The sequence below is a fragment of the Lepidochelys kempii genome, chromosome 2 (genome assembly GCF_965140265.1).
Source record: "Lepidochelys kempii isolate rLepKem1 chromosome 2, rLepKem1.hap2, whole genome shotgun sequence".
NCBI classification, from domain to species: Eukaryota; Metazoa; Chordata; order Testudines; family Cheloniidae; genus Lepidochelys; species Lepidochelys kempii.
In genome coordinates, this window is record NC_133257.1 from 270,106,824 (window position 1) to 270,125,456 (window position 18,633).

Genomic DNA, 18,633 nt, shown 5'->3' on the forward strand with positions numbered 1-18,633 from the left:
TGGCCTCATCTCATCTATCCATCTTACTTGCTTGAAAACTCCTGGCTGCAGTCCCAGGACTCTATGTCCTGCGAAAGGCAAGCTGTTTGCAGGTCTCTGATGTGGAAAGAGCGGAGAAAACGTGTGCTTTGTTTGGGGTGGGTTTCTGGCTCAGGTCTGGAGCCAGGACTTTTGGTTTCTTGATCAGGGGTCAGGGAAAACGATCTTTGCTCCTTTCTGCAGAGGGCGATGCTGTACGAGTGTCTGGCAGAAGCTCTGCCTGGGTGATGCTGTTCCCCTGTTCACACCACAGAACGTGTCGTATAGTCAGCAGAGCTGGAGTGAGCAGATGCAATTTTTATTTGGCGGTGTCCCTCCGTAGAGCAGATTGCCCCCCGCAGAGGTAGCTGCTGTCCCCTTGCCACGGGGCTGGCGGAGGAGGCGTCCCGAAGCTCCTTGTGTCAAAGCACCAGAGAGGTAATAGACAGAGGAGTCCTGCACTGTGGGTTCACCTCTCTTTTATATCACTGATCTGAGCTGAGGTGCTGAGGGGAGAAGGAGCTGGGAGCCCGTTCAGATCCAGAGTGGGGAGCTGTGAGGACCAAGAATGGTTTCTGGCCCCAGCAACAGATGAAGAAAATGGGCACGGGGAGTGGGCCAGATAATGGGGTTTCCCCAGCCTATGGGAATGCTGGGTTCAGGAGTGGTATCTCTTGAGCAGCGGGCAGATTGTGGCTGCCTGCAGCAGCAGAAGCCATGCACCATCCAAGATGATACAGTAATGTTGCAACCAGCTTTAGCTTGGAAAATGTGTTAGGCCTAAAAATTCCCAGATGTGGGCAAATTCAATGGGCTATTCAGTTGTATCAGAGGTTGCATGACAAGATCCTTTGCACTGGAAAAATCTCCAGTGCGGGAGAAGACAGTATGGAGTCCACTCCTGGCAGCACAGCATCCACACCCAGCAGGGAGAAGGACCTGTATCTGGAGCTACGTTTCAGAACAATATATTGCCAAGGTAGAGTGGACTATAAAGAGAAGTGGAGCAAACAACTAAGTGATCCTTCACCAGAGGAGACAAGGAAAACCAGCACCTTGGATTCTGTGAGCATCCTGACAAAAAGCTAGTCAGCCGTTGCTGGGAAAGGAATACTGGAGAGGAAAGTGCCTCGAACAATGTCTGTAGCTTGTTAAGTTAGGTCTTAGCTATTAGAAAGCGTATTATTACTTCTGTTTGTTCATCACCCTTCCTATCTTTACACCTTACACTTGATATCACTTAAATCTATGACTTTTGTTTTACTAAACTTGTTTTACCTTTATTATAAACCAGGTCAGTGCTGTGATTAAAGTGAGTGTTTGTCAAACCCCAGTGAAATTAATGAGCTGCGTGTATTGACTCTTTAAAAGAGCAATGAACTTAATAACTTGTGTGTGTTCCGGGAGAGGACTGGACACTACAGAGAGACAGTTCAGAGGCCCGTCTAGTAAAGGGTGCCTACTATAGGAATAATGGACTGAGTGGATTATTCCGATAGCTCTTCTAACGCTAGCCGCTGAAGATCCTCCACAAGGATGTGGGATCAGCAGGAGAGAGAGATGTAACGTCATTGTAGTTTGAACAGCGCTACAATAAATCCCACAAGGATTCACACTCTGAACCCCAAAACTATGAGATCCATATTGAATCTGCAATAATCAGAACTTCTATCAGTTACCTGGGTGGGCACCCTGAAAACTATCGTGATGGAGTCAACGAAAAAAGAAAACACTTATCGTTTAACGAATATTCAATGTAGTACAAAATACAACATATGCGGTGGTCTCTCGTGTCCTTCCAGGACATCAGGTTCAGCAAACCTCAGACCTCTGAAAACCAGGAAATACAGATAAATCCCATGCAACCATAACTCTGCCCCTTGGTGCTGGCAATAGCCATGGGAACGATCTGCCTGCTACTCCTGGTGAAGGAATTTGTTTGTTTTCTGAAATGTCAAATTTTGATTAGCTCTGGCATAAAGCAACACATTTCATTGTAAGATATACCTAACACACAATCTGACAATGGTCTGAAAGCATAAAGTAGGATTTTATTTCATAATTTCTGCTGCTAAAAGACTTTGCATTCCTTACTGCAAGAGAATGACATGTTTACAGTAGGATAGAAACACCTCTGAGCAACTCAGAGAGAAGATGTGAGTAATCATTTTAGCACAATGGTAGGGGCTGATCCTGGGGCAGGGTTCTGCCTTTGCCCCCTCAGACTGTGCAAAGGGCCCATGCTGCGAGTGGAGCAGTTGTCCGTGTCTCAGCTGGAAGCCCCCTGATGAGGACCTGGAGACAGTGCAGTGAGCTGCCAGCCTTGTGCCCTGACAGGAAGAGGGGGTGGAGATGCCGGGCGAGAGCCCTGGTTTTACTTTGCCCCTTTCAGACAGTGAGCACCACGGGGGATTCTGGCCAAGACCGGCACAGGGCTCAAAGGGAGGAGCTCCTGGTGCCCATTCTGACCCTGCTCACGGATATAATCCTACAGAACCATACAGCATGAGAACAAGCAGACTGGGCAGTCACTGCAGGACCGTGAGATGGGTCTAGCCTGCTCTGTATGGTACTGACAGGGCCCCGGGCTACCCTGAGTCTCAGGGATGGATGCTCAGCTGGAATCCTCCACCCCAGACCCAGAAGAAAGGGAAGATTTTCTCCCCATTGAAAGAAGCCTGTGGGAAAGTGAAGATCGGGGCCAGATCATCAGCATAATTAAATGCCACCAACCCCCCTTCATAGTCCAGAGAGACCCGGATCCTGCTGGGTTCTCTACTCAAGGACAGGCGGGTGACAGGGGAGGTTTGAGCCCGATAGTCTCTGGCATTGCCCCATTTCTGCACCACCCAGACCCCATTCTCGGGGGTAAAGCCAACCTCTTCCTTCCTCAGCACAGACTGTCTAGCTACCCCCACAGCCCAGTCTCCGGCTACTCCTCCCTCCACCTTCACCTGCCAGGAATGTTTCCCCGAGGTGAAGCCCTCAGAGCCCAGCACACTCAGCAAATAATCAAATCTCTCCGGTTTGTAAGGCAACATCTGGCTCTCGGGGCCCCGGCTCATGGTTCTTCGATCATCAGACAGGACGAGCTCAGGATGTGCCGTGTCTGGATCCAGAGTCACATTCGCTGGGGAGAGACAGAATCAGAGCGTTATCGGCACACATGGGTCAATGACAGAGCGAAAGGATCGGCTGGGCCAGACCTGAGCCTCAGAATCTTCCCCCCTGCACTCACCCACTTCGGAACAATACTGTGTAACATATATGTATGCCAGTCGGTGCTGCTCTTTATACAGCTAACTATCGACACAGAGAGAGAGATAACATGGCAAAAATACTTCACTAACGCAGCATTAAGATGCCTGGTGAGACCTTGCACCCCTCAAGAAAGTCAGTTCAGCAAAACTGAATCTTGTGAATGCCAGGAGATAGCGAGTTTAGGTAAACACCTTCGCAACCTTAACTCTGCCCTCTGGAGCTGGCAATGGCCTCTGGGAATTATCTCCATGCACTGCAGCTGTAATCCCTGTGGTAGGTGTTGCTGTACTGAAGGGTGGAGGAATAAATTGAACCATCTTGGAAGATCTGTGATTGGGATAGGAGGTGATCTGGGCGACTGTGGCCCTCTGCGCGCGTGTGTGTGTGTGTGTCCCCCTCTCTCCCCGGCCCCTGTATGGGCTTTTAAGGCTGCACAGCTCCCCGCCTCACCCTGGGATATCCCCAGCAAGCCAGACTGTCTAAACAGGCCAGGGCCTGCGCTTTGCTTTCTCTCTGAAGACAACGAGCAGTGCATTGCCCACAGCTATATGTTTCCACACAGCTCCTTCTAAGCAACCACGTTTCTTCTTTTAGGTAAAAGCATGACAGAGAATAAATATTAAAACAATAAAGCTCGAAAGCTGACCTGAGATTTCCCCGTCCCCCCAAATCCAATCTACAGCTCTAGAAGCTTTTAGTCCTTCAAACCCCACATCTGGGTATTCTCCGGGGTTAGAAGTTTAGATCCAGAACCAGAGCAATGGCTGGGCAGATCAGCCATATCTTTATCCAACTCTGGCCTTTGATCTTCGCCTTCTGTAACAGGTAATCAACAGAAAAAACCCTCCCCTCAGAGCTTAACTTCAAAAAGCTGGGTTTTTGCATTGACCAGAGGTAAGTAATTTGCATTAACCTCGCCCTAGGGACTCCCCAGAAAATCCACTTAATATTTATTGTCCCAAAAGTCCATACTTGTCTGGCACATTTTCAATACAGCCTTTTGAACCGCCACGTCTTACATCCATCACATCTCCTAACTAGAGAGGTTATACACAATCCTGGCCCACAGCAGTACATACAGTTAGTACAATAAGATCTTTCAGTGATATTGCAGGAAATTGCCCTATCTACAGAGCCCTATCCAGCTACAGTGGAAACTCTCCACCTCCAGAGTCTCTTGGCTCCTCTGTGCTCAGTATGATCCCCTTAGTTCATGAGCAGTACTATCTGTCCAATAATGTTCTGAATGTTGCTCCCCCCAGAGGCCTAGTGGGTGCCGTTCACTCTCTGCGTGTTATCCTCCAGTCAGTGAGACCCTTGTGGCAGGATCAGAGCCAGGGCTTGATCCCCAGGTCTGGGCAAAACCACGGTGGTAGAATATGTCAACCTTTAAAAACTATGGTTTTTTTAGGGAGTTGGGGGGGCAGGAGGGAGAGGAGATTGTATCCCAGGAACCCCTTGGTCAAATGATCTCAGATTTGGATCACTGACCCTAGCCAGTGCCCCCTGAGGCATATCAAATTTCAAGGCAATCCATGTAACCATGACAATTTTAGAGCACTTAGAAGAATGAAGCTTTTCACAGAAAGCTAGTTGGTACCTTAACTTGACCAGACCTGGCAGCTCAGTATCATTTGTACAGTCCCCAGCAGATCCCGGTGGTTGGGTTGGGCCCTGTATGCATTACTCCAGTTCAGATATTAAATTGCAAGAAATAGTTTGATTCTGAAGTCACGCCTACATTATACACTTGGGACATCTCAATTTTTCTTCCAAAGATAAATATAGTTTTACCTGAATGAACTACTCCAGAGTCCTGTGTTTGGGGTGGGAAGAAATATGCAAATATATTTAAATGTTACCTTTCTTTAGGGTTGAGATGCAAGTCTCTTCGCTTGGGTCACTCACAGCCCCATCCGCACACACAGCCGAAACCCGGACTCTGTAGGGTGTCTCAGGACTCAGTCCATCAATGCTATAGAACTCGGTTCTCTTTTCTGTCCTTCGTTCCAGCCATTTGTCTTTCCCCTCCTGACTTGTATCTCCTGCCTCTACTTTATATTCCACCTTATACTGCCTTATTCTGACTCCATCTCCAATGACACTTGGACTCTCCCAGGTGAGGGCGATGGCAGATGAATCTACAATAACTGTTACGGGCTTCCCAGGCGGGCTGGTAGGAGGGAGAGTCTTCACAGGATTACTCACATCGCTGCTCTCGCTGAGCCCTGGTTTGCTCACTGCAGCGTATCGGAACTGGTACTCGGTGTTTGCACGTAGCCCTGTTACTGTGAATGTCTCTTGCGTGTTATTTACATTCACAGCCGTCCAGTTCTCCTGTCCTACAATTCTGTACTCTGCCCGATAGCCGGATATCTCAGCCCTTCCATAGGCTGCTGGGTTAAACTTGAGCTGCACACGGTCATGTTTGATTCCATCAATCAGGGGAGGAAGAGGCTTTGATGGAGCCTCAAAGTTGGTGCTGATCAGCTCTCCCTCCTCATACAGGTAAATGGAAGTGCCTGGATTGTCCTTGTCTGGAACAGAGGACACAATGAACCGAATCTTCCCGTTAGATTTGTTGACATTGACAAAACGTGAAAGGGACTTTGCAGATTTTCGAGCTTTTCTATTAATTTCTTGTTCCTCAAACCACATTTTGGATTTTGGTTTCTCAGCAACAGAACTGGCTGCTGCAGGATCATGAGTTTCCTTTATATACTGGGTCTGAAGCCACTGTTTTAAAACTGATAAATATGGCTCCTCTTCATGCAGTGAGGTGAATGTAAAAGAGACAATGAAGTCAAGCTCAGGGTTGAGTACTATTTCATCTAGTTCATTCTGAGAGGACACCACTTTTACATTGCTTAGGATCCTAAGGTAGGAATTCACATAATTCATCTCTTTCTCCTTTGTATCCAGAAATTCACTGAGGCTCTGGGTATTGAACGGTGACTGGTTTTTACATGACAAAATATCCACCAGGCCCCCTTCCTCTTTTCCACCTCCACGGATTAATGGTAAGAGTCCTGCTAGCTGTTTCTGGAAAGTCTGTCTGTGTTGCTTACACAGATCTCTGAATTGCTGGATTTTCAGCTTGATTTCGGGGAAGCTTGTGGCGATCGGATTCTTCACCATGTCATTGCATCGCATGTTTACTTCTGCCAGTTCCTCCAGAGCAGTCTGAGCATCAGAAATCAGTGTTAAGCTGATCTCACGCACCAGCCGAGCAGCTCTGGAATCCAGCTTGGTCAGCGGGTACAGCCAGACTCTCACTGGTACGGCCTTCTCCCCCTGGGCACCCAGCAGCTTGGGGAGGGTGGAATATGTTTGCATGGCATCTTGGAAATTAGTTGGATTTCTCTCAAGAGCAAAATCACCATGGAACCTGCAGTTAAATTTTGCAGCATTTAATTTTTCACTTTCATCCATTTTGACAGCTCCTTCCCCTTCTATGGAAAACATGGGTATCTTTTTAATTGCAATCTGGAGCTTTCCCTCTATCTCACGTACATTCTCAGAAGAAGAAACTTCCCGATCAAACACGAAGAAAGCCTGAGCCCCGTACAGCACAGCCGTGACCACATGGGTGGCGGTGCCTTGGTCAAATACAGCAGGATAAGAAACATTCTCTGGTCCTAAATGGTTCATAGTTAGTTGCTCAAAGTTTGTTGTGGCAGAGTACTGGAGAGTAATTCGGGCCTGTTGTTTGGATTTTTTGGTGTCATTTAAGTATTTGGCAGATCCACTTACTTCAACCAGCCCCCCCAGGAAACTGGCCTTCAGCGAGGCTGTGACATTGAGGGCATTGGCCTTCTCTTCAATGGTGTCGGATGCGATGATCTCAAATTCAGTCTTGGGTTGTGGTTTTGTGTTTACATCCTTGCGAAGCTGTTCCAGGCCCCACAGTGTGATCCCTGGAATAGTAGAGACAGACACATGGTAACGTAACTGATAGATGCACAGGACACAGAGTGTATCCATCCTTTAATTGTGTCTCATTTCTGAGATTGAAAAATAACGAGTGAAGGACATCAAGTAAACTGACCTGGTAACATACAAACGTGCCAAGTCAAGGCTGAACTACACGACTAACATACTTCCCTTGCCCCCCGCTTCTTACAGGACTTTGGAAGATGTGATCTTTTCTGTTTTTTTTCATATATCCCTCTCCAGAATGACTGAGTTCACTCCCCCCTCAGGAGTACACTGTCCCAGGAAGCAAGTGCTATATTTATGATTGAAATGTCACTTCTATTAGAAAAGGAGGACTTGTGGCACCTTAGAGACTAACCAATTTATTTGAGCATAAGCTTTCATGAGCTACAGGGATGCATCCGATGAAGTGAGCTGTAGCTCACGAAAGCTCATGCTCAAATAAATTGGTTAGTCTCTAAGGTGCCACAAGTCCTCCTTTTCTTTTTGCGGATACAGACTAACACGGCTGCTACTCTGACTTCTATTAGAAATGATCTGATCAATTGGATAATTGGTCTGAAATCAACAAGATAAAATTCAATAAAGACAAGTGCAAAGTACTACACTTAGGAAGGAAAAATCAAATGCACCGTTACAAAATGGGGAATAACTGGCTAGGCAGTAGTACTGCGGAAAAGGACCTGGGGATTATAGCGGATCACAAATTGAATATGAGACAACCATGGGATGCAGTTGTGCAAAAGGCTAATATAATTCTGGGGTGGGAGGTAGTTGTCCTGCTCTTCTCAGCACTGGAAAGGCCTGAGCTGGAGTATTGTGTCCAGTTTGGGGCGCCACACTGCAAGAAAAATCTGGACAAACTAGAAGGGTGAGGGGAGAGCAACAAAACTGATAAAGGGTTTAGAAAACCTGCCCTATAGAAGATAGATTAGAAACAGTGGGTATGTTTAGTCTTAAGAGAAGAAGACTGAGAGCAGAGCTGATAACGGTTTTCAAATCTGTTAAGGGCTGTTGACAGTGAGGACAGTGATCAATTGTTCTCCATGTCCGCTGAAGGGAGGCCAAAAAGTAATTGGCTTTATCTGCAGCAAGGGAGGTTTAAGTTAGATATTAGGAAAACTTTCTAATTGTAAGGATAATTAAGCACTGGAATAGACTTCCAAGGGAGGTTGTGGAATCCCCATCTGTGATAAATAAAGTGGGGGTAGCTCCCTTTGATGGACACCCAGCCAATCAGTTAGCTGTAAAATCCCTCTTGATAGCTGTTCTTTACTTGCTTTACCTGTAAAGGGTTAAAAGTCCCCCAGGTAAAGAAAAAAAAAGTGGGCACCTGACCAAAAGAGCCAATGGGAAGGCTAGAACTTTTTAAAATTGGGAAAGTTTGCCTTTGTCTGTTGTTCTCTGGGCTGGAGGGACAGAGCAGCCATGTTGTAAGCAGCTAAGCCAGGTATGATTATAAGCAGTGATGAGCTGCCAAAATCTTAACAACCTGTTCCCTGAGGGATGTGCCTCAGTATGTATTTTTTGTACCAACAGGGTTACCATAGGTGTGTATTTTCCTGGGAGGAAAATTGGCCTCCCGGATGGCGATTTAAGAACAAAAAGGCCTGACCTGTCTGGGAAAATAGGGATGTATGTTAACCCTGCCGAAAGTTCTTTTTTTAAAAAGATGGGCCTGACCTAGAAATTACCTCCGTTTCACAGGTGTGGGTCCCCGCCATGCCCTGGGCATGTGCTAGGGTGACCAGATGTCCCAATTTTATAGGGACAGTCCTGGTTTTGGGGTCTTTTTTTTATATAGGCTCCTATTACCCCCCAACCCCTGTCCTGATTTTTCACACTTGCTGTCTGGTCACCCTAGGGTGTGCACAAGTGTGGGTCCCAGCTGCTCCCTTCCCCACTTATTGAAGCAGGTGTGCAGGGTTACTGCCCTGGGAACTGCAGGGCACCAGTGGACACGGGGACAGCTGCAGACAGGGGCATGGGGCAGGGCTAGCTGGAGGCAGGGGGGTCAGGCTGGCTGCGGGCAGGGCAGGGGCAGGGGGCAGCAGAGCTGGCTGGAGACAGGAGGGTGCAGGGTTGTCTGGAGGCAAGGGGGTGCGGGGCTGGCTGTGGGCAGGGCAGATGGTGCGGAGCTGGCTGGAGACAGGAGGGTGCAGGGTTGGCTGGAGGCAAGGGGGTGTGGGGCTGGCTGGAGACAGGGACAGGCTGCGGGCAGGACAGGGGGTGCAGGTAGCAGGGCCTGGCTGCGGGCAGGGCAGGGGGTGTGGGGGTGGCTGGAGACAGGGGCTGGCTGCAGGCAGGGCAGGGGGTGCGTGCGGCAGGGGTTGGCTGGATACAGGGCAGAGGGTGCGGCAGGGGCTGGCTGCAGGCAGGGCAGGGGGTGTGGGGGTGGCTGGAGACGGGCTGGCTGTGGGCAGAGGGTACGGCAGAGCTGGCTGGAGACAGGGGCTGGCTGCAGGCAGGGCAGGGGGTGCGTGCGGCAGAGGTTGGCTGGATACAGGGCAGAGGGTGCGGCAGGGGCTGGCTGTGGGCAGGGGGTGCGGCAGGGACTGGCTGGGGACAGGGGCTGGCTGCGGGCAGGGAAGGGGGTGTGGGGGTGGCTGGAGGCAGGGCGGGGCTGGCTGCAGAAAGGGCAGGGGGTGCAGGGGTGGCTGGAGACGGGCTGGCTGTGAGCAGGGCAGGGGCTGGCTGCAGGCAGGGGGTGGCTGCAGGCAGGCACAGGCTGTGGGCAGGGCAGGGGGTGCAGGTGGCAGGGGCTGGCTGCGGGCAGGGCAAGGGGTGTGGGGGTGGCTGGAGACGGGCTGGCTGCAGGCAGGGGGTACGGCAGGGACTGACTGGAGGTAGGGGCTGGCTGCAGGCAGGATAGGGGGGTGCAGGGACTGACTGGAGACAGGGGCTGGCTGCGGGCAGGGCAGAGGGTGCAGGGGTGGCTGGAGACGGGCTGGCTGCGGGCAGGGCAGGGGGTGCGTGCGGCAGAGGTTGGCTGGAAACAGGGCAGAGGGTGCGGCAGGGGCTGGCTGCGGGCAGGGCAAGGGGTGTGGGGGTGGCTGGAGACAGGGGCTGGCTGCAGGCAGGGGGTACGGCAGGGACTGACTGGAGGTAGGGGCTGGCTGCAGGCAGGGTAGGGGGGTGCAGGGACTGACTGGAGACAGGGGCTGGCTGCGGGCAGGGCAGAGGGTGCAGGGGTGGCTGGAGACGGGCTGGCTGCGGGCAGAGGGTGCAGGGGGTGCGTGCGGCGGGGCTGGCTGCGGGCAGGGTGGTGGGGGCTCACGGGGAGCAGCCCGAGCAGCAGGACGCAGCCCCGGCCGAGCAGAGCAGCCGGGGACCCCCCAGGCAGCAGCGGGAGCCCCAGGGCCGGGGGGGCAGCCCACGTCGCTCCCGCAGCGCAGCGCCCCCGGTGGCCAGAGGAGGAATCACATCACTTCCCGGCCGGAGCCCAGCAAAGCCTCAGCGCCCCCTGCAGGGAAGTGGGTTAACAGCCGGTTCTAAAACTGGTTCAAAATTTAACACCCAGTTCGCGCGAACCGGCGCGAATTCAGCTCACCCCAGATTATAAGTCATCGGATCATGCCTAGAACGACTTATCTGAACTCCAATGTGTAAACAGATCAGAGTGTTTAGCCAGATGCGATTAGGGTTATTTACTTTATTTCTTATTGGCTTGTGGACTCCTCTGTCATAACCCCAGATGCTTTTGTTTGCTTGTAACCTTTAAGCTAAACCCACAAGAAAGCTATTTTGGGTGCTTGATTTTTGGAATTGCTCTTTTAAAATCTAGCAGAAGCCTAAATTCCAGATGAATTTTCTTTTTTTTTATTTTTAATAAAATTTCCTTTTTTAAGAACAGAATTGGAGTTTTGGTGTGCTAAGAGGTTTATGCATGTTGTTTGATTAGCTGGTAGCCACAGCTAATTTCCTTTGTTTTCTTTCTCAGCTGTTCCCAGACTGTTTCTCAGCTGGGGTGAAAGGGCTTGAGGGCACCCCATAGGGAGGAATTCCCAAGTGTTCCTTCCTAGCTTGAAAGGGGTTGGGTGTTTTTTGCATTTGGTTGGTGGCAGCATTTACCAAGCCAAGGTCAGAGAGAAGCTGTAACCTTGGGAGTTTAAAACAAGCCTGGAGTGGCCAGTATTAATTTTTAAAATCCTTGCGTGCCCCACTCCGCACTCGGAGTGACAGAGTTGGGATTCAGCCTTGAGAAACTAAATGAATTCTTTGCATCGGTCTGCACTGTTGAGGATGTGAGGGAGATTCCCAAACCTCAGCCATTCTTTTTAGGTGACAGATCTGAAGAACTGTCCCAAATTGAGGTGTCATTAGAGGAGGTTTTGGAACAAATTGATAAACTAAACAGTAATAAATCTCCAGGACCTGATGGTATTCACCCAAGAGTTCTGAAGGAACTCAAATGTGAAATTGCAGGACTACTAACTGTAGTCTGTAACCTATCATTTAAATCAGCTTCTGTACCAAATGACTGGAAGAGAGCTAATGTGATGCCAGTTTTTAAAAAGGGCTCCAGAGGTGACCCTGGTAACTACAGGCCAATAAATGTCACTTCAGTACTGGGCAAATTGGGTGAAACTATCGTAAAGAACAAAATTGTCAGACGCATAGATGAACATAATTTGTTGGGAAATAGCTAACATGGTTTTTGTAAAGAGAAATCATGCCTCACCAATCTACTAGAATTCTCTGAGGGGGTCAACAAGCATGTGGACAGGGGGATCCAGTGGATATAGTGTACTTAGATTTTCAGAAAGCCTTTGACAAGGTCCCTTACCAAAGGCTCTTAAGCAAAATAAGCAGTTATGGGATAAGAGGGAAGGTTCTCTCATGGACTGGTAACTGGTTAAAAGATAGGAAACAAAGGGTAGGAATAAATGGTCAGTTTTCCAAATGGAGAGAGGTAAATAGTGGTGTCCCCCAGGGATCTGTACTGGGCCCAGTCCTATTTAACATATTCATAAACAATCTGAAAAAAGGGGTAAACAGTGTGGTGGCAAAATTTGCAGATGATACAAAACTACTCAAGATAGTTAAGTCCCAGGCAGACTGCGAAGAGCTACAAAAGGATCTCTCAAAACTGGGTGACTGGGCAACAAAATGGCAGATGAAATTTCATGTTGATAAATGCAAAATAATGCACATTGGAAAACATAATCCCAACTGTTCAGGAAGGACAGGCAGGGCAGAAAAGGTGGGGAGTAGCACTGTATGTAAGGGAGCAGTATGACTGCTCAGAGCTCCGGTACGAAACTGCAGAAAAACCTGAGTGTCTCTGGATTAAGTTTAGAAGTGTGTGCAACAAGAGTGATGTAGTGGTGGGAGTCTGAGTTATGAGGAGAGGCTGAGGGAGCTGGGATTGTTTAGCCTGCAGAAGAGAAGAATGAGGGGGGATTTGATAGCTGCTTTCAACTACCTGAAAGGGGGTTCCAAAGAGGATGGCTCTAGACTGTTCTCAATGGTAGCAGATGACAGAACGAGGAGTAATGGTCTCAAGTTGCAGTGGGGGAGGTTTAGATTGGATATTAGGAAAAACTTTTTCACTAAGAGGGTGGTGAAACACTGGAATGCGTTACCTAGGGAGGTGGTAGAATCTCCTTCCTTAGAGGTTTTTAAGGTCAGGCTTGACAAAGCCCTGGCTGGGATGATTTAACTGGGAATTGGTCCTGCTTCGAGCAGGGGGTTGGACTAGATGACCTTCTGGGGTCCCTTCCAACCCTGATATTCTATGATTCTATGATTCTATGATTCTGCTATAGACCACCGGACCAGGGGGATGAGGTAGATGAGGCTTTCTTCCGGCAGCTCACGGAAGCTACTAGATCGCATGCCCTGATTCTCATGGGTGACTTTAATTTTCCTGATATCTGCTGGGAGAGCAATACAGCGGTGCATAGACAATCCAGGAAGTTTTTGGAAAGCGTAGGGGACAATTTCCTGGCGCAAGTGCTAGAGGAGCCAACTAGGGGAGGCGCTTTTCTTGACCTGCTGCTCACAAACCAGGTAGAATTAGTGGGGGAAGCAAAAGTGGATGGGAATCTGGGAGGCAGTGACCATGAGTTGGTTGAGTTCAGGATCCTGACGCAGGGAAGAAAGGTAAGCAGCAGGATACGGACCCTGGACTTCAGGAAAGCAGACTTCGACTCCCTCAGGGAACGGATGGCCAGGATCCCCTGGGGGACTTACTTGAAGGGGAAAGGAGTCCAGGAGAGCTGGCTGTATTTCAAGGAATCCCTGTTGAGGTTACAGGGACAAACCATCCCAATGAGTCGAAAGAATAGTAAATATGGCAGGCGACCAGCTTGGCTTAATGGTGAAATCCTAGCGGATCTTAAACATAAAAAAGAAGCTTACAAGAAGTGGAAGGTTGGACATATGACCAGGGAAGAGTATAAAAATATTGCTCGGGCATGTAGGAATGATATCAGGAGGGCCAAATCGCACCTGGAGCTGCAGCTAGCCAGAGATGTCAAGAGTAACAAGAAGGGTTTCTTCAGGTATGTTGGCAACAAGAAGAAAGCCAAGGAAAGTGTGGGCCCCTTAATGAATGAGGGAGGCAACCTAGTGAGAGAGGATGTGGAAAAAGCTAATGTACTCAATGCTTTTTTTGCCTCTGTCTTCACGAACAAGGTCAGCTCCCAGACTGCTGCGCTGGGCATCACAAAATGGGGAAGAGATGGCCAGCCCTCTGTGGAGATAGAGGTGGTTAGGGACTATTTAGAAAAGCTGGACGTGCACAAGTCCATGGGGCCGGACGAGTTGCATCCGAGAGTGCTGAAGGAATTGGCGGCTGTGATTGCAGAGCCATTGGCCATTATCTTTGAAAACTCGTGGCGAACCGGGGAAGTCCCAGATGACTGGAAAAAGGCTAATGTAGTGCCAATCTTTAAAAAAGGGAAGAAGGAGGATCCTGGGAACTACAGGCCAGTCAGCCTCACCTCAGTCCCTGGAAAAATCATGGAGCTGGTCCTCAAAGAATCAATCCTGAAGCACTTGCATGAGAGGAAAGTGATCAGGAACAGCCAGCATGGATCCACCAAGGGAAGGTCATGCCTGACTAATCTAATCGCCTTTTATGATGAGATTACTGGTTCTGTGGATGAAGGGAAAGCAGTGGATGTATTGTTTCTTGACTTTAGCAAAGCTTTTGACACGGTCTCCCACAGTATTCTTGTCAGCAAGTTAAGGAAGTATGGGCTGGATGAATGCACTATAAGGTGGGCAGAAAGCTGGCTAGATTGTCGGGCTCAACGGGTAGTGATCAATGGGTCCATGTCTAGTTGGCAGCCGGTATCAAGTGGAGTGCCCCAGGGGTCGGTCCTGGGGCCGGTTTTGTTCAATATCTTCATAAATGATCTGGAGGATGGTGTGAATTGCACTCTCAGCAAATTTGCGGATGATACTAAACTGGGAGGAGTGGTAGATACGCTGGAGGGGAGGGATAGGATACAGAGGGACCTAGACAAATTGGAGGATTGGGCCAAAAGAAATCTGATGAGGTTCAATAAGGATAAGTGCAGGGTCCTGCACTTAGGATGGAAGAACCCAATGCACAGCTACAGACTAGGGACCGAATGGCTAGGCAGCAGTTCTGCGGAAAAGGACCTAGGGGTGACAGTGGACGAGAAGCTGGATATGAGTCAGCAGTGTGCCCTTGTTGCCAAGAAGGCCAATGGCATTTTGGGATGTATAAGTAGGGGCATAGCAAGCAGATCGAGGGACGTGATCGTTCCCCTCTATTCGACATTGGTGAGGCCTCATCTGGAGTACTGTGTCCAGTTTTGGGCCCCACACTACAAGAAGGATGTGGATAAATTGGAGAGAGTCCAGCGAAGGGCAACAAAAATGATTAGGGGTCTGGAACACATGACTTATGAGGAGAGGCTGAGGGAGCTGGGATTGTTTAGCCTGCAGAAGAGAAGAATGAGGGGGGATTTGATAGCTGCTTTCAACTACCTGAAAGGGGGTTCCAAAGAGGATGGCTCTAGACTGTTTTCAATGGTAGCAGATGACAGAACGAGGAGTAATGGTCTCAAGTTGCAGTGGGGGAGGTTTAGATTGGATATTGGGAAAAACTTTTTCACTAAGAGGGTGGTGAAACACTGGAATGCGTTACCAAGGGAGGTGGTAGAATCTCCTTCCTTAGAGGTTTTTAAGGTCAGGCTTGACAAAGCCCTGGCTGGGATGATTTAACTGGGAATTGGTCCTGCTTCGAGCAGGGGGTTGGACTAGATGACCTTCTGGGGTCCCTTCCAACCCTGATATTCTATGATTCTATGATTCTCTATGTATGAAATTAAGGGGTCTAAATTAGCTGTTACCACTCAAGAAAGAGATCTCGGAGTCAGTATGGATGTTGGATCATATTAAAGAAGTTCTGTATTAAAATCACAAATGAGTTTGATTCCCCAGAGTTTCAATTCCAGGGTATTACTAATTAAGAGGTCTCTTGGTTTTTGGTGCTGTTTCTCTCCCTCTCTGTGTGAAACCTGCAAGCTGCTAACTGTGTTAGTACATTCTAAGACAGAGTCTGTTCTCAAAGCAGTTCACAGAGAGAGAGACTCAAAGCAATACTCTAACAACAGAAACAGCACCCAGAGACTCCCCGCCCTTTTGTTGTATTAACCATTGTGATTAAAATAGAGATAGAGGATGTATGTGGATGGATGCTTGGTGTGGATAATAACTGAATGATCAGGGAGGTGCCAGCCTAAGAATCCAGTGTCCATCGGCTGAAGAAGGCGTCAAGTGGAAATAACCAGAGGACCCCCCGGAGGGCAGACTGGAATCCACCCAACAGCCTCAAGGATGGGAGAACCAAAGAACAAGATAACATCTTGGAGCCGTCAGGAATGTGCTATCTGCTGATTGATTCAGCAACAGCATGATGAAGCAATTCCCATAGACTGGCATAGGAAGAAATTCCTATAAAAATAGACTCTAAAAAGTGAGAATTTTGGGGTCTGATTCTGCAAACCAACTTCCAGGAGCATCAGATGAGCATCTGACAAGGCCCTGCTCCCTCCTCATGTCCAGGCCACCTGGCCAGTGACTTGGCATGAGCAACTCTAAGGCTGGTAACTATGATAACAACCTTGCAGAACCTGTGGGTGTGGGTGTGGGTGTGTGTTTGTATGAATGAATGTGAGAATAAATATGAGATTGAATGGAATGTTATAGCTATAACTAACTGCTTACTATGATTCTTTCTGTATTCACAATAAATGTGGTATTTTGCCTTTTTCCCTTTAATAAGATCCTGCTGGTTTTTATTTTATTGGTACAACATGGATAGTTCTCTGAAAACATCCACTTAATGTGCAGCGGCAGTCAAAAAAGCTAACAGAATGCTGGGAAGAATTAAGAAAGGGATAGATAATAAGCCACAAAATATCCTATTGCCTCTATATAAATCTATGGTTCGCCCACACCTTGAATACTGCGTGCAGATGTGGTCACCCTATCTCAAAAAGATATATTGGAATTGGAAAAGGTTCAGAAAAGGGCAACAAAAATGATTAGGGGTATAGAATGGCTTCTGTATGAGAGAGATTAATAAGACTGGGACTTTTCAGCTTGGAAAAGAGGCAACTAAGGGGGAATATGACAGAGGTCTAAAAAATCATGAGTGGTATAGATAAAGTAAATAAAGAAGTGTTATTTACTCCTTCTCATAATACAAGAACAAGGGGTCATCAAATGAAATTAATAGGTAGCAGGTTTAAAACAAACACAAGAAAGTATTTTTTCACGCAGCGCATTGTCAACCTCTGGAACTCCTTGCCAGAGGGTGTTGTGAAGGCCAATCCTATGATGGGGTTCAAAAGGGAGCTAGATAGATTCATGGAAGATAGGTCCATCAGTGACTATTAGCCAGGATGTGCAGAAAATGGTGTCCCTAGCCTCTGTTTGCCAGAAGTTGCGATTGGGTGACAGAGGATGGATCACTTGATGATAACCTGTCTGTTCATTCCCTTTGGGGGACCTGCCATTGGCCACTGTCAGAGGACAGGATACTGGGCTTGATGGACCTTTGGTCTGACCCAGTAGGGCCGGTCTTATGTTCTTGATACCATCATTGTAGGTTTTAAAGAACAGGTTAGACGAATACCTCTCAGAGATGGCCCTGGTGCACTTATTCCTGCCTCAATGCAGGTAGCTGGACTAGGTGTCCCCTTAAGGGCCCTTCCAGCCCTAAATTTCTATGATTCAGTGATGTCTGGTGGGGTGAGTTCCTCATGCTAATTATGTTGCTTTAAAATGTATTTCCTTTATCGAGTTTAAACTAGTTGTATTTTAATTTTGAGTGTCCCCTTGTTATCTTTCTATGAGAGAGTAAATAGGTACTTCCTATTTACCTTCTCTAGCCCTTTCCTATTTACCTTCTCTAGCCCATTCATTCTTCTGTATCCCTGTTTCACCTCCAGCTTATTCTTGTCTCTATATGAAATATTTTGTTTTGTCTTTTCCTGTGAAATTCTCCCCAGGTTTCTAGTCATTTTTATCATCATTGTCCAAACTGCCTCGATTTCTGTGATACCCTCTTTGTGATGGGACGGCCAGCACGGAGCACACATTCCAGGGGAGCGTGGCCCGTTGATTTATATAATGCCATTGGAATAGGTCTGGTGGCATTTTCCATGCTGTTCCTCGGGCACCCGAGCACCCTGTTCACGGCTTGGCCTGCCACTGGACACAGAGTGGGTGTTTTCACTGAGCTGTCCACAGCGATGCCAGGCCTTTTCCGGGAGCGGGGGACAGTTCATATGGGTCACAGTGATGCGTGTGAATAGCTGAAGTGTTTCCTTCTAATGGGTCCCCTCATGCCCCGAAGATCTGTGTGTAGAGAGGACCCTTCTCACCAGGACCTCACCTGTCCCATGTGGAAATGGGGGGATGAGCCAGCTCGGGGGCACTGTCCCCCTTTCCTAGGCCGACTGCCATGCGGGTGGGGCTGCAGAGATATCGCAGTGGCAGGGGAGTGGATGGAAAGTTTCTCCTTTCTCCTAGTGCAGCCAGTGCTGTAAGGAGGGTCAGCAGGACAGTACCCGGGCAGGTTTGGATGCCCTTTGTTTTTTCCCCAACTCAAATCCCAAACCCAAATGTTCCTAAAAGAAACAGGTGCCAAATGCTTCTTTTTTCTGAAACGCTAAGTTGGGCCCCGGGCTCCCCCCGGGTGACAATTACCTGGGATGAGGGAGTCACTGCGGCAGTCGTACAGCATCCCCAGCTGGAAAGGGCGGCCCAGAGCCGGCATCGCAATGGTGTCATCTGATCCGGCCATTGTTCCACACCCAGATGCTCTCTCCTCTGTCTGACCTGCAAGAAAGAACTGGGGTTACACTTAAGTTTCTGGGGAGCAGATTTAGAATCGAGTCACTGGCTTCAGTCTTCAGAGCTTTTTCTGAA

The 18,633-nt window shown here is 48.6% G+C and overlaps 1 protein-coding gene across 6 annotated transcripts in view; it reads right to left on the reverse strand.

The window, feature by feature from the left end:
* Positions 1 to 2,049: 2,049 nt before the first annotated feature.
* Positions 2,050 to 18,633, reverse strand: part of LOC140905759 (stonustoxin subunit alpha-like) — a 49,001-nt gene continuing 32,417 nt past the window's right edge. For all 6 annotated transcript variants that reach the window (XM_073329186.1, XM_073329187.1, XM_073329184.1 and 3 more), the window contains 3 exons: positions 18,412 to 18,543; positions 5,142 to 7,196; positions 2,050 to 3,148 (listed from right to left, as the gene is read on the reverse strand). In XM_073329186.1, coding sequence (XP_073185287.1) covers positions 2,619 to 3,148; positions 5,142 to 7,196; positions 18,412 to 18,508 — 2,682 coding nt within the window. In that variant the 5' untranslated portion in view covers positions 18,509 to 18,543 and the 3' untranslated portion in view covers positions 2,050 to 2,618. The remainder of the gene's footprint in view (positions 3,149 to 5,141; positions 7,197 to 18,411; positions 18,544 to 18,633) is intronic.